The sequence below is a fragment of the Sminthopsis crassicaudata genome, chromosome 1 (genome assembly GCF_048593235.1).
Source record: "Sminthopsis crassicaudata isolate SCR6 chromosome 1, ASM4859323v1, whole genome shotgun sequence".
NCBI classification, from domain to species: Eukaryota; Metazoa; Chordata; class Mammalia; order Dasyuromorphia; family Dasyuridae; genus Sminthopsis; species Sminthopsis crassicaudata.
Genome location: NC_133617.1, coordinates 67,753,455 through 67,767,924, shown reverse-complemented (window position 1 = coordinate 67,767,924; position 14,470 = coordinate 67,753,455). Strand labels below are relative to the sequence as shown.

General features: G+C 33.1%; 1 protein-coding gene across 4 annotated transcripts in view; it reads left to right on the top strand.

Moving 5' to 3' along the window:
- RFX2 (regulatory factor X2) overlaps positions 1-14,470 on the top strand; it is a 139,071-nt gene that overhangs the window by 110,315 nt on the left and 14,286 nt on the right. For all 4 annotated transcript variants that reach the window (XM_074309160.1, XM_074309189.1, XM_074309181.1 and 1 more), the window contains 4 exons: positions 7,862-7,977; positions 9,585-9,703; positions 11,621-11,733; positions 12,775-12,929. In XM_074309160.1, coding sequence (XP_074165261.1) covers positions 7,862-7,977; positions 9,585-9,703; positions 11,621-11,733; positions 12,775-12,929 — 503 coding nt within the window. The remainder of the gene's footprint in view (positions 1-7,861; positions 7,978-9,584; positions 9,704-11,620; positions 11,734-12,774; positions 12,930-14,470) is intronic.

Sequence of the window (14,470 nt, the reverse complement as noted above, 5' to 3'; positions counted from 1 at the left end):
GCCCAGGGTCACACAGCTAGGAAGTGTTAAGTGTCTGAGACCAGATTTGAACGCAGGTCCTCCTGAATTCAAGGCTGGTGCTCTATCCACTGTACCACCTAGCTGCCTCTGTAGACATTTTCAATATATTGATTGGGTGTGCTAATTTTAAAATTATTTTTATTTGTTTATTTTTGCCTTAGAAATACTTTTTGTGGCATGGCATGGTTCTTTTGGAGGGGGAAGAGGAGAGATACGGGTAAACTATGATGATGCTAAAACAAAAGACATCATAAAATACTTATTTTAAAAAATTGGTATTACTTAACACTTGGTCATGACTATACTTGCATTTTTAAGTGATATACCTTATTTAGCTGAAGCTGAATAGATTAAAATGCTTGGAAAAGCATCACATATTAATAATCTGTACTTATGTAAGGAGTTACATGGTTGAGAGCATTAAGTAAAGATCAGTAGAGTAAGAAAGAGAAGTAATATTGTAAGCTGTACTATGGACCAACTAAAAAGGAGGAAAAATTGAATAAAGAACTTGGAAAATATCACAAACTTTGCATAGCAACATAATACAATAACAGAGGACTATCAGAACTCTTTTAGCTCTACTAAAAGCAGACCAGCTGATACATTTGAAAAGTAGAGGAAATGAACCCTAGATTTTTGTAGAACAGATTTCAAAAGTGTTCAGAAAAGATAGATAGGTTCAAGTGATCTGATATTTTGAAAGGGAAGTCAGCAGGAATAGAAAGCTTTCAGGAATGAAATTCTGAAGACATTAGCAGTTGCTTCATCCTTCATCTTTTTGTTCAGTAGGAAAAAAGGGAAACTGACTAAAAGGATCACTGTAGATTTATCCAGAAATTCAGATTTTTCTTTTTTTAGTGACATGTAAAGAAAATGGAAGTAAGAGCAAGTAATTGGAAATGTCTACATATTTTTTTTTTTTTTTTGGAGGCTGGAGTTGAGTGACTTACCCAGGGTCACACAGCTATGAAGTGTTAAATGTCTGAGATCAAATTTGAACTCAGGTCCTCCTGAATTCAGGGCTGGTGCACTATCCACTGCGCCACCTAGCTGCCCAATGTCTACATAATTTTGCTAAGACCTAAGAATTGTTTCAGGGGCACTAAAGCTCAGAATAAGTTGGGGCCGGTGATGAATGTCAAAAAATGTAAAAAAAAAAAAAAAAAAAAGTTTTTGTTTATGTTGGAAGCAAAAGGAAGATTAAAGAAAGGACAGTGTTACTGCTTCTTTGGAGTAGGATAAAACAAAAATGACTATCAGGAAGTAGAAGCCCAAGATTAGTAAGAAGGCAAGCAGTCCCACAAAGAGCTCCTTTTACCAAGCCTGGATGAAATATAGAAGTAGAATACTGAAAAAACTATCAGAGGTGTTTACTAGCATCTGTGAATGGTCTTTGATAAATCATGGAAAATGGGAAAAGTATAACAGGCTTGGAGAAAGAAGAAGATATTAAAGCCTGAACATTATAGAAAAATGAATGTTGACATTTAAAAAAATTTAATGTATTGAAACCAAATACAAAATAAGAAAAAAGAAAGAAAAGGGAAAAAAGACTATACATTGTTATTACATGCCCAACAGAATATCATGGAGATTTCAAAATATGTAACAATAAATTTCCATTTCAAAAAAGCACATGTATAGTAATAAAAAACATTATATTCATAAACGTTCATCTTTTTTTTTGTCCTTATAGGTTATTCTTTTTTGATTTTTAACCTTGTCAGAATTATAGAGTGTATTTTTTTAAAATGTCAGTCAAAAGGTGTAATATTCTTCTCTAAAATGTAATCTTCTCTTGTTGGGGTTTCCTTGGGGTCTCTGGAGGCAGCCTTAGTTTTAGTTCAGTAATCACCCCAAATGCAGCCAGGTATTAAAGTCCAAATCCTTTATTGTCTCCTTCAAAGTCTTATCTCCTTTCCTGCAGCAGGGTTAGCTTTCTTACAGGCAGGGTTAGCTTTCTTACAGGCCTTCTGTAGTCTCTGGCTTCGGAATCTCCCCGACTGAATCCTGGTTGAGGTTCCTAGCTTATATATGTACTGAACTAGAGAACTGTTAAGCATTATGCTAAACAACCATGTCTTTATCAATTCCACTGACTTAGCACTTTGTTTCAAGTTCTGGCTCATAAAAAAAGGCATATAGAAGGAAATCAATGAACACTAAAAGTTAGCAGGGTTTCAGTTATAATAGGTTAGACCAGACTTAACTTTATTCCTGCTTTTGATAGGATAACTGACCTGATAGATCAGGAAAATGCCTAAGTCCCTATTTGTTTGTCTGGAGAGGCAAAAAAAAAAAAAAAAAAAAAGCCTTGCCCAGGGTCACAGAGCCAGGAAGTATTCAGTGTCTCTAGGCCAGCTACCTCAGCATTGTGACATCTAGCTGCACTTTCCATACAGTCTTTTATGCCTGCTTTTAGATGACATAGATAGATGTAAGCTGTATTTTAGTATGTTTGGGTTGGTTAAATTTGGTTAAATGGCATTAATCAAATTCAATATAAAGATTCTCTGGTGGATTGCTTCAGAGATCTATTTGCTGCTTAGCTGTATTATATATTCAACATTTTTATCTATTACTTAGATGAAGGCATAGATAGCATGCTTAAAATTTGCAGAAGTTAGCAGAAATAATATTTTATAATCACAGAATCTGGGTCTAAAAAAAGTACTTTTTAAATTTAATGTAAAAAAAAACAAAAAAAAATTAATGTATGTTCATACTGAAAAGGAAATTTATGTCAAGAGTTCAATGAACTTTTGACAATCTTTTGATATCTTATTTAACAGCAGGGAACAATACGTGGCCTGTAGTGATAGAAGTTTATTGATACTTCTTGTAAAGGGTACACTCTTGTGAATGACTTTTCTAATAAGCTATTTCCTTGCAGCTTTACCATTAGTGGATTTATGTGCAATTAATGTGCTGAAAATTTCTCCCTGAATGTTTCCTCCTTTCCCTCTTTTTTCTTGGGCCTTAGAGAGTAAGAGATGTCCCTAGGACTGGAGAGTAATGTCTAAAGCAACAGATATGAACACAATTGAAAGATGGACCCCCCTCCCCCCAAAAAAACACATGGTATGAACCAAATCAAATATGGCAAAATTTAGTACAGATAAATGTAAGGTAATACCCTTGAGTTAAAAAAAACAAAACAACTGGCATCTCAAGATACCAAATGGGTAGAGACATGGTTAGACAATAATTACTATGAAAAAAGCTTTTGAGATTTTAGAAGAATACAAATTCTGTGAATCAACAATGTGAAATTGAAGCCAAAAAAATTAATAGTTAAAGCCTATTTTAAGCCTACTATGAAAGAGGAAAGAAATTAATGATCTGAATAGAATTTTTAAAAATTTGATATGGTAGATGTCTGATAATTATTTAATGGGTATTGAAAGATGTTTTTAGCTGCCAATGGTACTTTTAAAAACCAAAATGTTCTAGAGCATAAAATCTTCAGACAGAAAAGATAGAGTCAGAGAGAAAGACAGGGGAAAGACAGAGAAAAAGAAACAGAGACTGTTAGCAGAGAGAGACAGACAGACAGACAGACACAAAGAGAAAGAGAGAGGGAAAGAAAGTGGTCAAAGGAGAAGAGGGTAAGAAAGCGGGAGGGAGGAAGGGAGAGAGAGAGAAGTCAATGAATTAGATATGCAGGTAAAAAAATTGTAGTGACAAATATAATTAGAAGCCATGTTTTTTGAGGGTGGGGTGGGAGTGGGGGTAGGGGAACATAAAAATAAAACATTTTAAAGGGGAAGGGGGAAGGAAATGCTAACACTAAAAAGGAGAATTCATCCTCAGAAAAAGAAACTGAATAAGCCATTAGCTCCCCAAAAAACTTTCCCAGCACCAGATGAATTTATGAGTAAATTATATCAGTTATTTATAGAACAGTGATATTTCACTTTGCTAAAATGGGAAAAGGAAGTACCTTGCCTAATTCTGAAGATGATACAAATATGATCTTAATACCTAAACCAGGGAAAGACAGAGCAGAGAATGAAAGCTATAGACCAAAATCCCTGATGAACACTAAAGCAAAAAACAATAAATATTAGCAGAGGCCCCAGAAAAATTAATTAGAGAGATGTGCTGTGTCTAGACTAGATTTAAATCAGGAATGAAAAGTTGATTCTGTATCAGGAACATTATAAAAAGACTTGGTTCAGTATTAGGAACATTATAAAACAGATCACATTAGTAATAGTAACAATAAAATCAAATTATTATTATTATTGCTGATAATAATTATTAGCATTTTTTAACCCTTCAAGATTTGTAAAGTGCATTTAATCTTCATTATATATATAGGTTATAGGTACTTTTATTTTCCCTATTTTACAAATGAGGAAACTGAGGGAGACAAAAGTTAAATAACTTGCCCAGGACCACAGTCCCTGTGTAAGGTCAGAATGTAACTCAAGTCTTCCCGACTCCAGGTCCATCACTTTATCTAGTGCACCACCTAGGTGTCTGATTATATCAAAAGATACAGAAAGGGTATTTCAAAAATATTATTTTTGTTGTGCAGTAAATTCAATAATATCTGATTCTTTATGCTCCGGTTTTTTTCCGTTGGCAGAGATATTGGAGTTTGTCATTTCTTTCTCTTGCTTATTTTATAGATGAGGAACTGAGGCAAACAGGGTTAAGTGACTTGCCCAGTCATACAGCTATTAAGAGACTAAGGCCAGATTTGAACTCAGGGAGATGAGTCTTTCTAACTTCAGGAGTGGCACTATAACTGCCCTATAAAATACAATACTCATTTAACATTAAAAGTTCTAAAAAGCATGGGAACAAATGGACATTTCCTTATTATGGTAAATAATATTAATCTAAAATCAAAAGAATATCTCTCCAAAAGTATGAGTATCTTATCAAAAATCAAGAGCCAACATGATACATAATGTGGGAATACTAGAAATTTTTCAAATATGATTATAATTAAAGTAAGAACATATTTTAAATACTCTTTGCCATATAATATTAGAAATTCTAGCTATAGCTAAAAAAAAAAACCCAGCAACCCATGAAGAATAAGTGAAGAAATAACAAAATCATTACTTTTATGCAAATGATATGAACTCAACAGATTCAACTAAAAATTAATTGTAAATATATTTGTCCAAAGTAGTAGTATATAAAATAAAACCACATAAATATCATTAGCTACTTAGGGTTCTTTTGATACTTTACCAAAACAAATCAGGATGTCTCAAAATAATTGTACAGAATATAATTAATGTCATATGTATAATGTAAATATAATAAGATAACAACACTTTAATAGAAATAAAGGCAGATCTAACGAGGAAATAGTAATTGTTCTTGGTTGAGCCATGCCAATTTACTAAAAATTTATTTCATTTACAGGAAATACATACATACAGTGCCATATCAATTAGACTACCAAGAGATTATCTTGTAGAACTAGGGGGAAAAAAACCACAAACCAATTCAGATGAAGGAACAAAAGTTCAAGTGAAAATCTAAAAAAAGTGGGGGAGGAATTATAAAAAAGATAGCTTTGCCCCAGATTTCAAACTGTATTTCAGAGCAGTAATCATCAAAATTATTTTATACTGATTTACAAACAAAAAAGTTGATCAGCAAAGCATATTAGGTATAGAATACATAAAACAAAGTAAACAGTATTTCACAAAGCTAAAGATCCCCAAGTGCTGGGATAAGGACTCCATTTTTGACAAAAAATGTTGAGAAAATTGGAAATTAGCCTGGTAGAAATTAAATTTAGAACATTTTATATCTTAACAAAAATTCCAAATGCATAAATACATCATCTGCATATTAAAAGTCACACAAACAAGTCAGAAGAGCAAGGAAGGAGATGTTTTCTGTGTTATGGATTTGGAGAAAGAGTTCATGGCTAAAGATAGAACCAGAAAAGATGAAATGGACATTTTTGATTATTTATAAATTTTAAATTATAAGGGAAACAAATGATTTAAGCAAAATCTTTCAAATATATAAAATATATAAAAACAATCATTTCTTAATAGTTAAATAGTTAAAGCACATGAATAAGAAAAGAAAAAAAGGCAAGCAATCAGCATGGATTCAGCTTGAGGGAACTTAGTTATTAAGAGTGAAGTGAGCAAAACTAGGTAAACAATTTGTAACTATGACATTTTTTTGAAAGACTTGCTAATTCTGATTAATAATATGACCAACCTTAGCTTCAGAAAAATATATTAAAATGCATACTATCTACCTTTTTATAGAGAGATGGGAGATATGAAGCCTAGAGTGAAATATATATATATATATATGTATATATATATATATACACATATACATATATATGTGTGTGTGTGTGTGCTGCTAAAAGGTTTTTTATTTTTAAATTTTCTTTTTCTCTTTTTGGTATCATTTTTTAAAATAATAGCTGTTTATTTTAAAAATACATACAAAGATAATTTTTCAACATTCATCTTTGCAAAACTTGGTGTTCCAAATTTTTCTCCCTCCTTTCCTCTTTCCCTAGACAGCAAGTAATCTAATATAGGTTAAACCTAAGCAATTCTTCTTAACATATTTCCACATTTATCATGTTGCACAAGAAAAATTGGATCAAAAATGAAAAAGAAAAAAAAGTAAGCAAACAACAACAAAAAAAGTGAAAACATTATATTGTGATCCACATTCAGTCCCCATAGTACTCTTTCTGGATACAGGTGGCTTTCTTCATCTTAAATCTATTGGAATTGGCCGAAATCACTCATTGTTGAAAAGAGCCAAGTCTATCAAAATTTATCATCACATAGTCTTGCTGCTGTATACAGTATTCTCTATTTCACCTTTTCTTTTAAGTCATGGCTTCAGAAATATAAAGTATTATAGGAGAATTAAAGTAGAATCTCTACAACCTTTTTTTGAGGGATAAGCTCTTGAAGAGCAAATCAAAAGTAGTAAGTTTTTTATCAGTAAATTTCAATAAAGATAAGAGTCCCAGAAGTTGAACAAATCTTTTTTTTCAAGGAATTGAGTGTTTATTGTTGGTCTGAGTACTAACACGTGTCAGTTCAAAAACCATCTTTAGTGATGTGATTTTCTTCCTGGTTGTTTTCCTCCTGTCTGTTTTATTCTGGTGTAAGAAAACATCCTGCCTGTGAGGTCTTGAGCAAGTGATTCCACCTCTCAAAATGAAAGTTCCTTCTTTTCCAGCTCTAATCCTGTAAACCTTTGAGAAATCAAGGCTGATGGGGTCTATAACTTACACAGGTTCCCCAGACACTAGTACATCCATATTCATAGTAGTTTGGTATGTCATGTTAATTTTCTTTCTTTCTTTCTTTCTTTCTTTCTTTCTTTCTTTCTTTCTTTCTTTCTTTCTTTCTTTCTTTTTTTTTTTTTTAAGAAACTTGTTTTGGTAAGAAGCACACTTTTTTTTTTTTTAATTTAGTCTTTGAGCTCATTTAGTAACATAGACATGCAAAGAGTACTAAATTGGACCCATCAAGTTTGTAACATCAACATATTCAGCCCTTTCAAATGCTGTCTCTTCAATGAAAATCCCAATTTTTTCAAGTTGTAAATAATCTTTTCTCTGAGTGCAAATTATACTTTGTACTTTTCATATGCATCAACTACTTTATCTTCTTTATTATTTGGATATGTGTTTCAGCACTACTGAAGTACAATCTCTACCAGGGCAAGAATTGTTTCTTAAATGTACTGGTTGGCCAAATAACTTTCACAGTCTAGCTCATTGCCTTGCACATTTTAATATGTTTCTTTGACTTGAATTAACATGATGAAATGAATATTAAATTTCTGTGGTTTTTCTTTTTCTTCCTTTAAGATACAGGCCAGCACAGAAGATGGATGGCCTTGGGGAAAGTGGCTCTAACAGCAATTTGCATGCCACACCTGAGCAGTCAGTAGCTGCTCAGAGCCAACACCACCAACAGTTCATAGGTGATGAAATACAATCCTGTGATCTTGACTGTTTCTGTTTCCCTTGGTTTCATAATGTATTATTGATTTTCTGAGTTGGATGACTTTCACTTTGTCTTCTGGGAGGCCAGGGTTGCTGTACTTTATGCTCATCTGTTTCCCTACTTAACTGTACCAAAAATAAGCAGTTGGTAGCTTTCTTTGGATTTTACTTAGTTCTTATGTAGTTTTAGAATATCTCTACCTGATTTATCAGTTTATGCTGCTAGTATAAGTAGACATCAACGTAATTAATTTGTAAAATGACCATAAGAAAACTACCAGAATTTTGAGGTAAACCTTAAAGCAAACAGATGTCAGTAGTGAATATCTAGGCTTGTCATTTTCTGAATTTCATCTCTTACCTGCCTGACACATTTCAGTATCATATTTAGACATTCATAGGAACCTTTTTTTCTTCCATTATAGGCACCACAATTCCTAAAATTAGTGATACTTTTTAAAGTTAGGTATCTTTCTGCCTGTCTGTCTATCTATCTATCTACCTACCCTACCTATCTACCTACTTGTCTACCTATATATTTCTTCTAGCAAAGACTTCTGTTAATAATTAATCATGATGTGGAAATGATTCAGAGTTTTCATAGTCTATATTAGTTGATCACAAACATTGGAAACCCTTACTGAAGCTGGAAATGCTTCAAGTAACAGGCCTGGTAGAAGACACTTCTTTTATACAGGGACTTCCTTGGTTGAGTTTAAAGTGGTTCATCGTCCAGGATGACCAGAGGGTGAAGAGTTTTTTTAGCCACAGCAACTCAAGAAGACCATATATTGAATTATAGAGGAGCTGCAATCAGTGTCAATGGAAAAAAATTATTCATATTCTCAAAATATCAGATTCTTGAATTTTAATATGTGAATACATATGCATAAATACAAACACATTTATATTTTTAAACATTGCCCCAAATATACCTTTTGTGGGAGCTGAGAAAGAGGGACCGCTTCACATGGCCTCTAGAAAGCAATGTGGTTATCTTCTAGGCATGTGAGCTTTAAGTAGTGACCTTCCTTCCTGGAAACTGTGACACTCATTGGAAATTTGTCCCATCTTCTTAACAGAATAGTAGAATTTTCTCACTGAAATCTAAAGGAGATGCTTGACTACAGATCAGCTAACTATTCTTATTTTATTATTACTGTCTAGCTATTGTAGTCTGAACCCTTTCTGTCAGATTACAAAAAGCCCTTACAAATGGAAGTGAATAAGATTAGCCTTTAGGACTCCCTCTCCACCCCCACTTACTTCTCTGCCATTATAGGGAGAACTTTCTTTACTAAAAATAGGCATATTTTCATTGGCATCTTTTGATCTGACCATAACTTTTTCTGCATTCCTTTGGATATGGTGAGCTTAATAAAGACCTTAGATCTAGCTGCCAAATCTCTATGCTGTTTGCCAGTAGTACTAGGCAACCATGATTTCCAAGTACTATTTTTGGTTATATGCTTTGACTAGGCCTATGTTGCTTTCTTTCTCTGTGTAGTCTGATCTAATTTTTGGTTTATCATTCATTTTCCTAATATTTGCTTTGCTATTATTTTTGTCCTTTTCTGCCATCTAGATGTTTCCCATGTCTTTCCAGAATTCCCAGCTCCTGATCTAGGCAGTGTATTCTTACAGGAGGGGATCACTGTGAATGACATAAAGACCCTACAACTTCTTTACAGAAGACACTGCGAGGTGACTGTTTTACCTTTTGTGTGGTCTTGTTTTGTTAATTACGCCTTATTTCTAAAAAGGAGTAAGTTTGTATTTTGGAATTTCATTGCCTAAATATTCTTGTATTTATTATCAATGGATTATCCAACAATTTAATGAACGTTTATTAAGACCCTAATATGTACAAAGTATTGTGAAATAAACACTAGTGATACAAAATTTAGGGGGGAAAAGAGTTTGTGATTAACTCTGGGGTGGCATGGAACAGATTTAGTATGATTTCAATAGCACAAGATATTTTTCTTGTGAACATCTTATAGTAACAATAAGCAAAGAAATAAATATTAAATAACAGTTCTGTGATTCTTGTGCTAGCTTTGTTTAGAGTTTAAATAAAATGTCCTTCTTTCAAGGACCTTCCATACTATTTGAGCATCAAGTTACAGCATCCATCCAAATATGAGAAATGATAAATTGATTTGAGAGTTACAAACAAAATTCTCCGTAAAGGGAAATGTCATTATCAATAAATAGGATCAGGAAAGTCTTCCTTTAGCATGTGAGGTTAGATTTAAAGGATAAGAAAGATTTCAACAGGAATGAAGAGTGATGAACATTACAAATATAAGGATAGGGACTAAAGAAAAAAAAAAAAAGATAGAGGCTCGATAGACCAGTGAGAAATGTAGTGTATAGAGGAGATACAAGTATTAATAGGGTACCAATATGAATAATATGTCTGCTTTTGTTCATAGGAAAATTAGGGCCTGATTCTGGCTTACATAATGGATTCTCTCTGGGCAGGCAGTTGAAGGCACTTCTTGTGCCTTTTGATCAACTTGCTTTCCATTTAGTTGAGTAGTACTATATATGTCCTAGACATCGTGTGCCCTTTTTGATAACAATAATGGCTCACATTTCTTTAATGCTCTTAGGATTTTCCAAAGTACTTTGCTTATAGAAACTTACTGAAAAAGATAAATGCAGCTCCCTTTACTGCTGTAGGGCATGATGTCAGTCCAGTTCACAAATTCTTTGCCGATAAGAAAGCTCAACTTAATGAGATAAGGACTATTTTAAAAGTCATCTTTATTTTTAGCACCTTTTTTTAAAAAATAAGTAATTACATTTATTTCAGGTTTTCAGTTTATATGCATATTACTGAGTAAAATTGGATTGTAAACAAAATACATATATCATAAGCGTTATTAAGTAATATATCTGACACTAGTATTATAATTATATTAATAGAATTGATAAGATAGAATCCTGGAAGAGGACTGCAGTCCATGGCTTTTTTCCTTTTAACCAAGCCAAAAGTCTCAGTTATATCATAATGGCAATAGTTACAAGGAACATAGAAAATAGAACATTTTTACTACTATTTTTTCAGAATCATTTGCTTTTCATTTTAGAAAATTAAGCAGGAAACTTAACAGTGTATGCATTTTGGTCAGCGTCAACTTCTTATGTAAGCAAAAGTTAAAGGGAATAAAGCTGGCCATACTAGGAATTTGCCTTTTTTACCTTCGAGTATTACACTTTGCTTTAATTCATGATTGGAAATGGGCATGTCTTTTGCCAACTGCTGTTATGGAAAAGTTGTCACTTAAAGCTTGAGCGAGTCTTTGATGAGCTAATGCTTTTTCATTATCATTAGCAATAAGAATTATATGTTTCCCTTTCTACCACAGTCAATTTGGGTTCTGTAGCTTTTCTTTATAATCCAAGGTGGCCAAGGAGGATGTTCTAGAAAACATTACAGCAAAATCCTCAACCAGGTACTTAAAACTCAATCTATTCTAAAGGCACCAGGAAGGAATCGGTGAAGCACATTCTTCCTCTTGAAAAAAGTAACTATTTCTTTAAAATGCTGATATAAACCAATGAAGTCTTATTTTACATCTTGGATATACCTTATCATGATTTGTTGTTTAGGCAACTTTGGATGTTGTAATGAATCTTCAGTTTCACTACATTGAGAAGCTGTGGCTGTCATTCTGGAGTTCAAAACCACCTTCAGGTGATGGCTCCACTGCTCTACCTTCCACGTGAGTGACTATACTTTGATCATCCAATTCAGGAAATGGAAAACCTATGCAAGCTTCACCTTCAAACTGGATTTTGCCCCAGTGACCTCTAGGGACAGCTTTTGAGAAATGTCTGCCCTACCCAAGTCCGGGCTGCCTATGCCTGCTTCATAGAAAATGCTTTTTAGTCCAAATTTACCATGCAAACCAGAGGTTACTAATTACTCTTAAGTAATCAAATGATATCAAAGATACAAATGATACCTCCTTAGGAAGGGAGGAAATGAATGTTTATTAAGTACCTGTTATATCCTTTACAAATAGCTTTACAAATAGTGTCTCATTTGAGTCTATAACAGGGAGGTGCTGTTACTTATACCCACTTTGCAGTTGAGGATGCTGAGGCAAACAGAGGTTATGTGATGTGCCCAGGATCACACAACTAGTAAATAATTGAAACTGGTCTTAAATTTAGGTCTTGCTCACTCTATCCACTATACTACTTAGTTACCTAGAAAGAACCTCAGAAAGAACAGATAGTTTTGTTTTCTATTTAGTTGTCATAATGTATAAGAAGGGGTTCAGGTTGCTGATCCTCAAACTTTTCAACTTGAATTACAAAAAAAAAAAAAGAGAGAGAGAGAGATTTCAGATATCTTTGTATAACCAAATTAGGAAAAACTACAAATAATTTTTATATGTAATTTGCTAGTTAGTGAGTTTAGATGAAGTATACTCACTAAAAAGTATGCAGCTTCATGCAAAGTACAGGATGAAAAGACATTTATAAATCAGTAAGAAGCAATATTCTAATATAGCATCTGAACAGGGAAAAAAACAGAGGAGTAGTAGGGGCCTGGTGATGAAAAGAAAAATAAATCTAAAAAATATGGCTTTTTCCAGATTTCTTGGTCATGTTTTTAATATTTTCTGCTTGTTTCTAGTCATTTTCAATAGATTTTCACTAGGCAACCTCTCCTTGCATTAAATATTTGCAGAATGTTATGGCTTAAAATAACTGCTCTGAATGCAAGTGATGTTATTTTGCCCATTTCCATACAGTGAAGAAGAACATGAAGTTGCTGTCATCCCAAAGGACAAGCTTATTACACTATGTAAATATGACCCTATATTAAAGTGGATGAGAAATTGTGATCACATATTGTATCAGGCTCTGGTGGAGATTCTCATCCCTGATGTGCTGAGACCGGTGCCCAGTAAGCAAATTCTGTTCCATATTCTTATTCTAGCTCAGCTCTAGTCTTTTGATGTTAGAAACATGTCTTTGTGCTCTTATGTATATTTAACTACATAGTACAAAATATAACTTAAAACAACATCTTAATATAATTAATGCCTAAGATATTTTCTCTTGTCTAGATGTTTTTCCTTATTACCAAATCAAGAAGAGAAAAAGAATGTCATTGTCTGAGGCTACTAATTCCTGTGCTGGCAAAAAAAGGTTTACTGTAGAAAAAAGGCATTTAACTAGGATTTTTTTGTTTTTGTTTTTGTTGTTGTTTTGTTTTACATTTAAGTGAAGTTAATCTTTCCCAAGTACCTTGGTTGGGATATGTCTGTAAATTGGCCATCTTGACAACTAAATTAGTTTTTATGACCCTCATTATGGAATACCAAACAGACATGTTTGTGTGAAACCTCATGGGAAAAATCATTCACTATTTGTTAGTTGGAGTAAAGTTAGCTAGAATGGATTTTTTTTAGAGGTAGTACATCTGGCCTTCATCTAGATTGTCTAAAATAGCAGATGCCTGCTGGAACCTCTTCATAAATATCTGGTGGCATATTCTGCACCATTCCCTGGTAACCTGTTATAATATCTAATCATCCTGTGCTCCAAAATCTACTGATGGAATGGATACTTGGGTTTTTATAAGACTGTGTCAGGAGAACTAAACCTCCTGCTGACCAAACGTTGAGTGGCTGCATTCTTAAGAGTATTAAAGGGTATGTTAGTTATGGGATTCATAGGTATATACTCACTAATATGTGCTATACACAATATTAGATGTTGTAAAAGAAGGCTTTTTTGGATAAAATTCATTAATTCAATCATTCAGCAAATATTTGCCTTAACTGTATCCAAGGCACTGTGCTAGACATTGGAATAGGAAATGTATACATAAAATATGTGAGACATTACATGATTAAGTACTAAATGGTATGCTAATAAATAACAGGAATTTAGATAAATTCTTCCTTCTAATTTATATCTTTGTTGATACAAATGAAATGTATTTTCCTCTTAATTTTGTTCTCAGTAGAGAGAAGGAATAATAACTTTCCTGTGTTTTATATATTCATTTAGTTTTCACTTCTGAAGGCCAGATTATTATCTTTATTTCTTAACCATTCTTTGTTACATTATTTCTGGACTTTATAGTTTTACCATATCATTTTTTAAAAATAGGTTGTTAAATAGCTAATACACAATGTAAAATGTGATTGTGACATCCAAAACAACAAAGCATTAAGGGAGTTCAGGGAGGAAGAGGTCACTTCTGGCTGAATGAATAGGGAAAACTTCATGAGGAAGACAAATATTCAAGCTAGGTCTTGAAAGATGGGTAAGATTTTGTTAAGTAGTGACAGTGGATCCTTGAGTAAATAATTTGAACAAGGATATGGAGATAGGGAAGTTCCAGTTCTACTCAGGAATGACTGAGTAATTTGCCTAGAATGTACTTTGTATGTATGGATAAAATATGGGATAAGGTGGGTTAGATGGAAAAGCCTT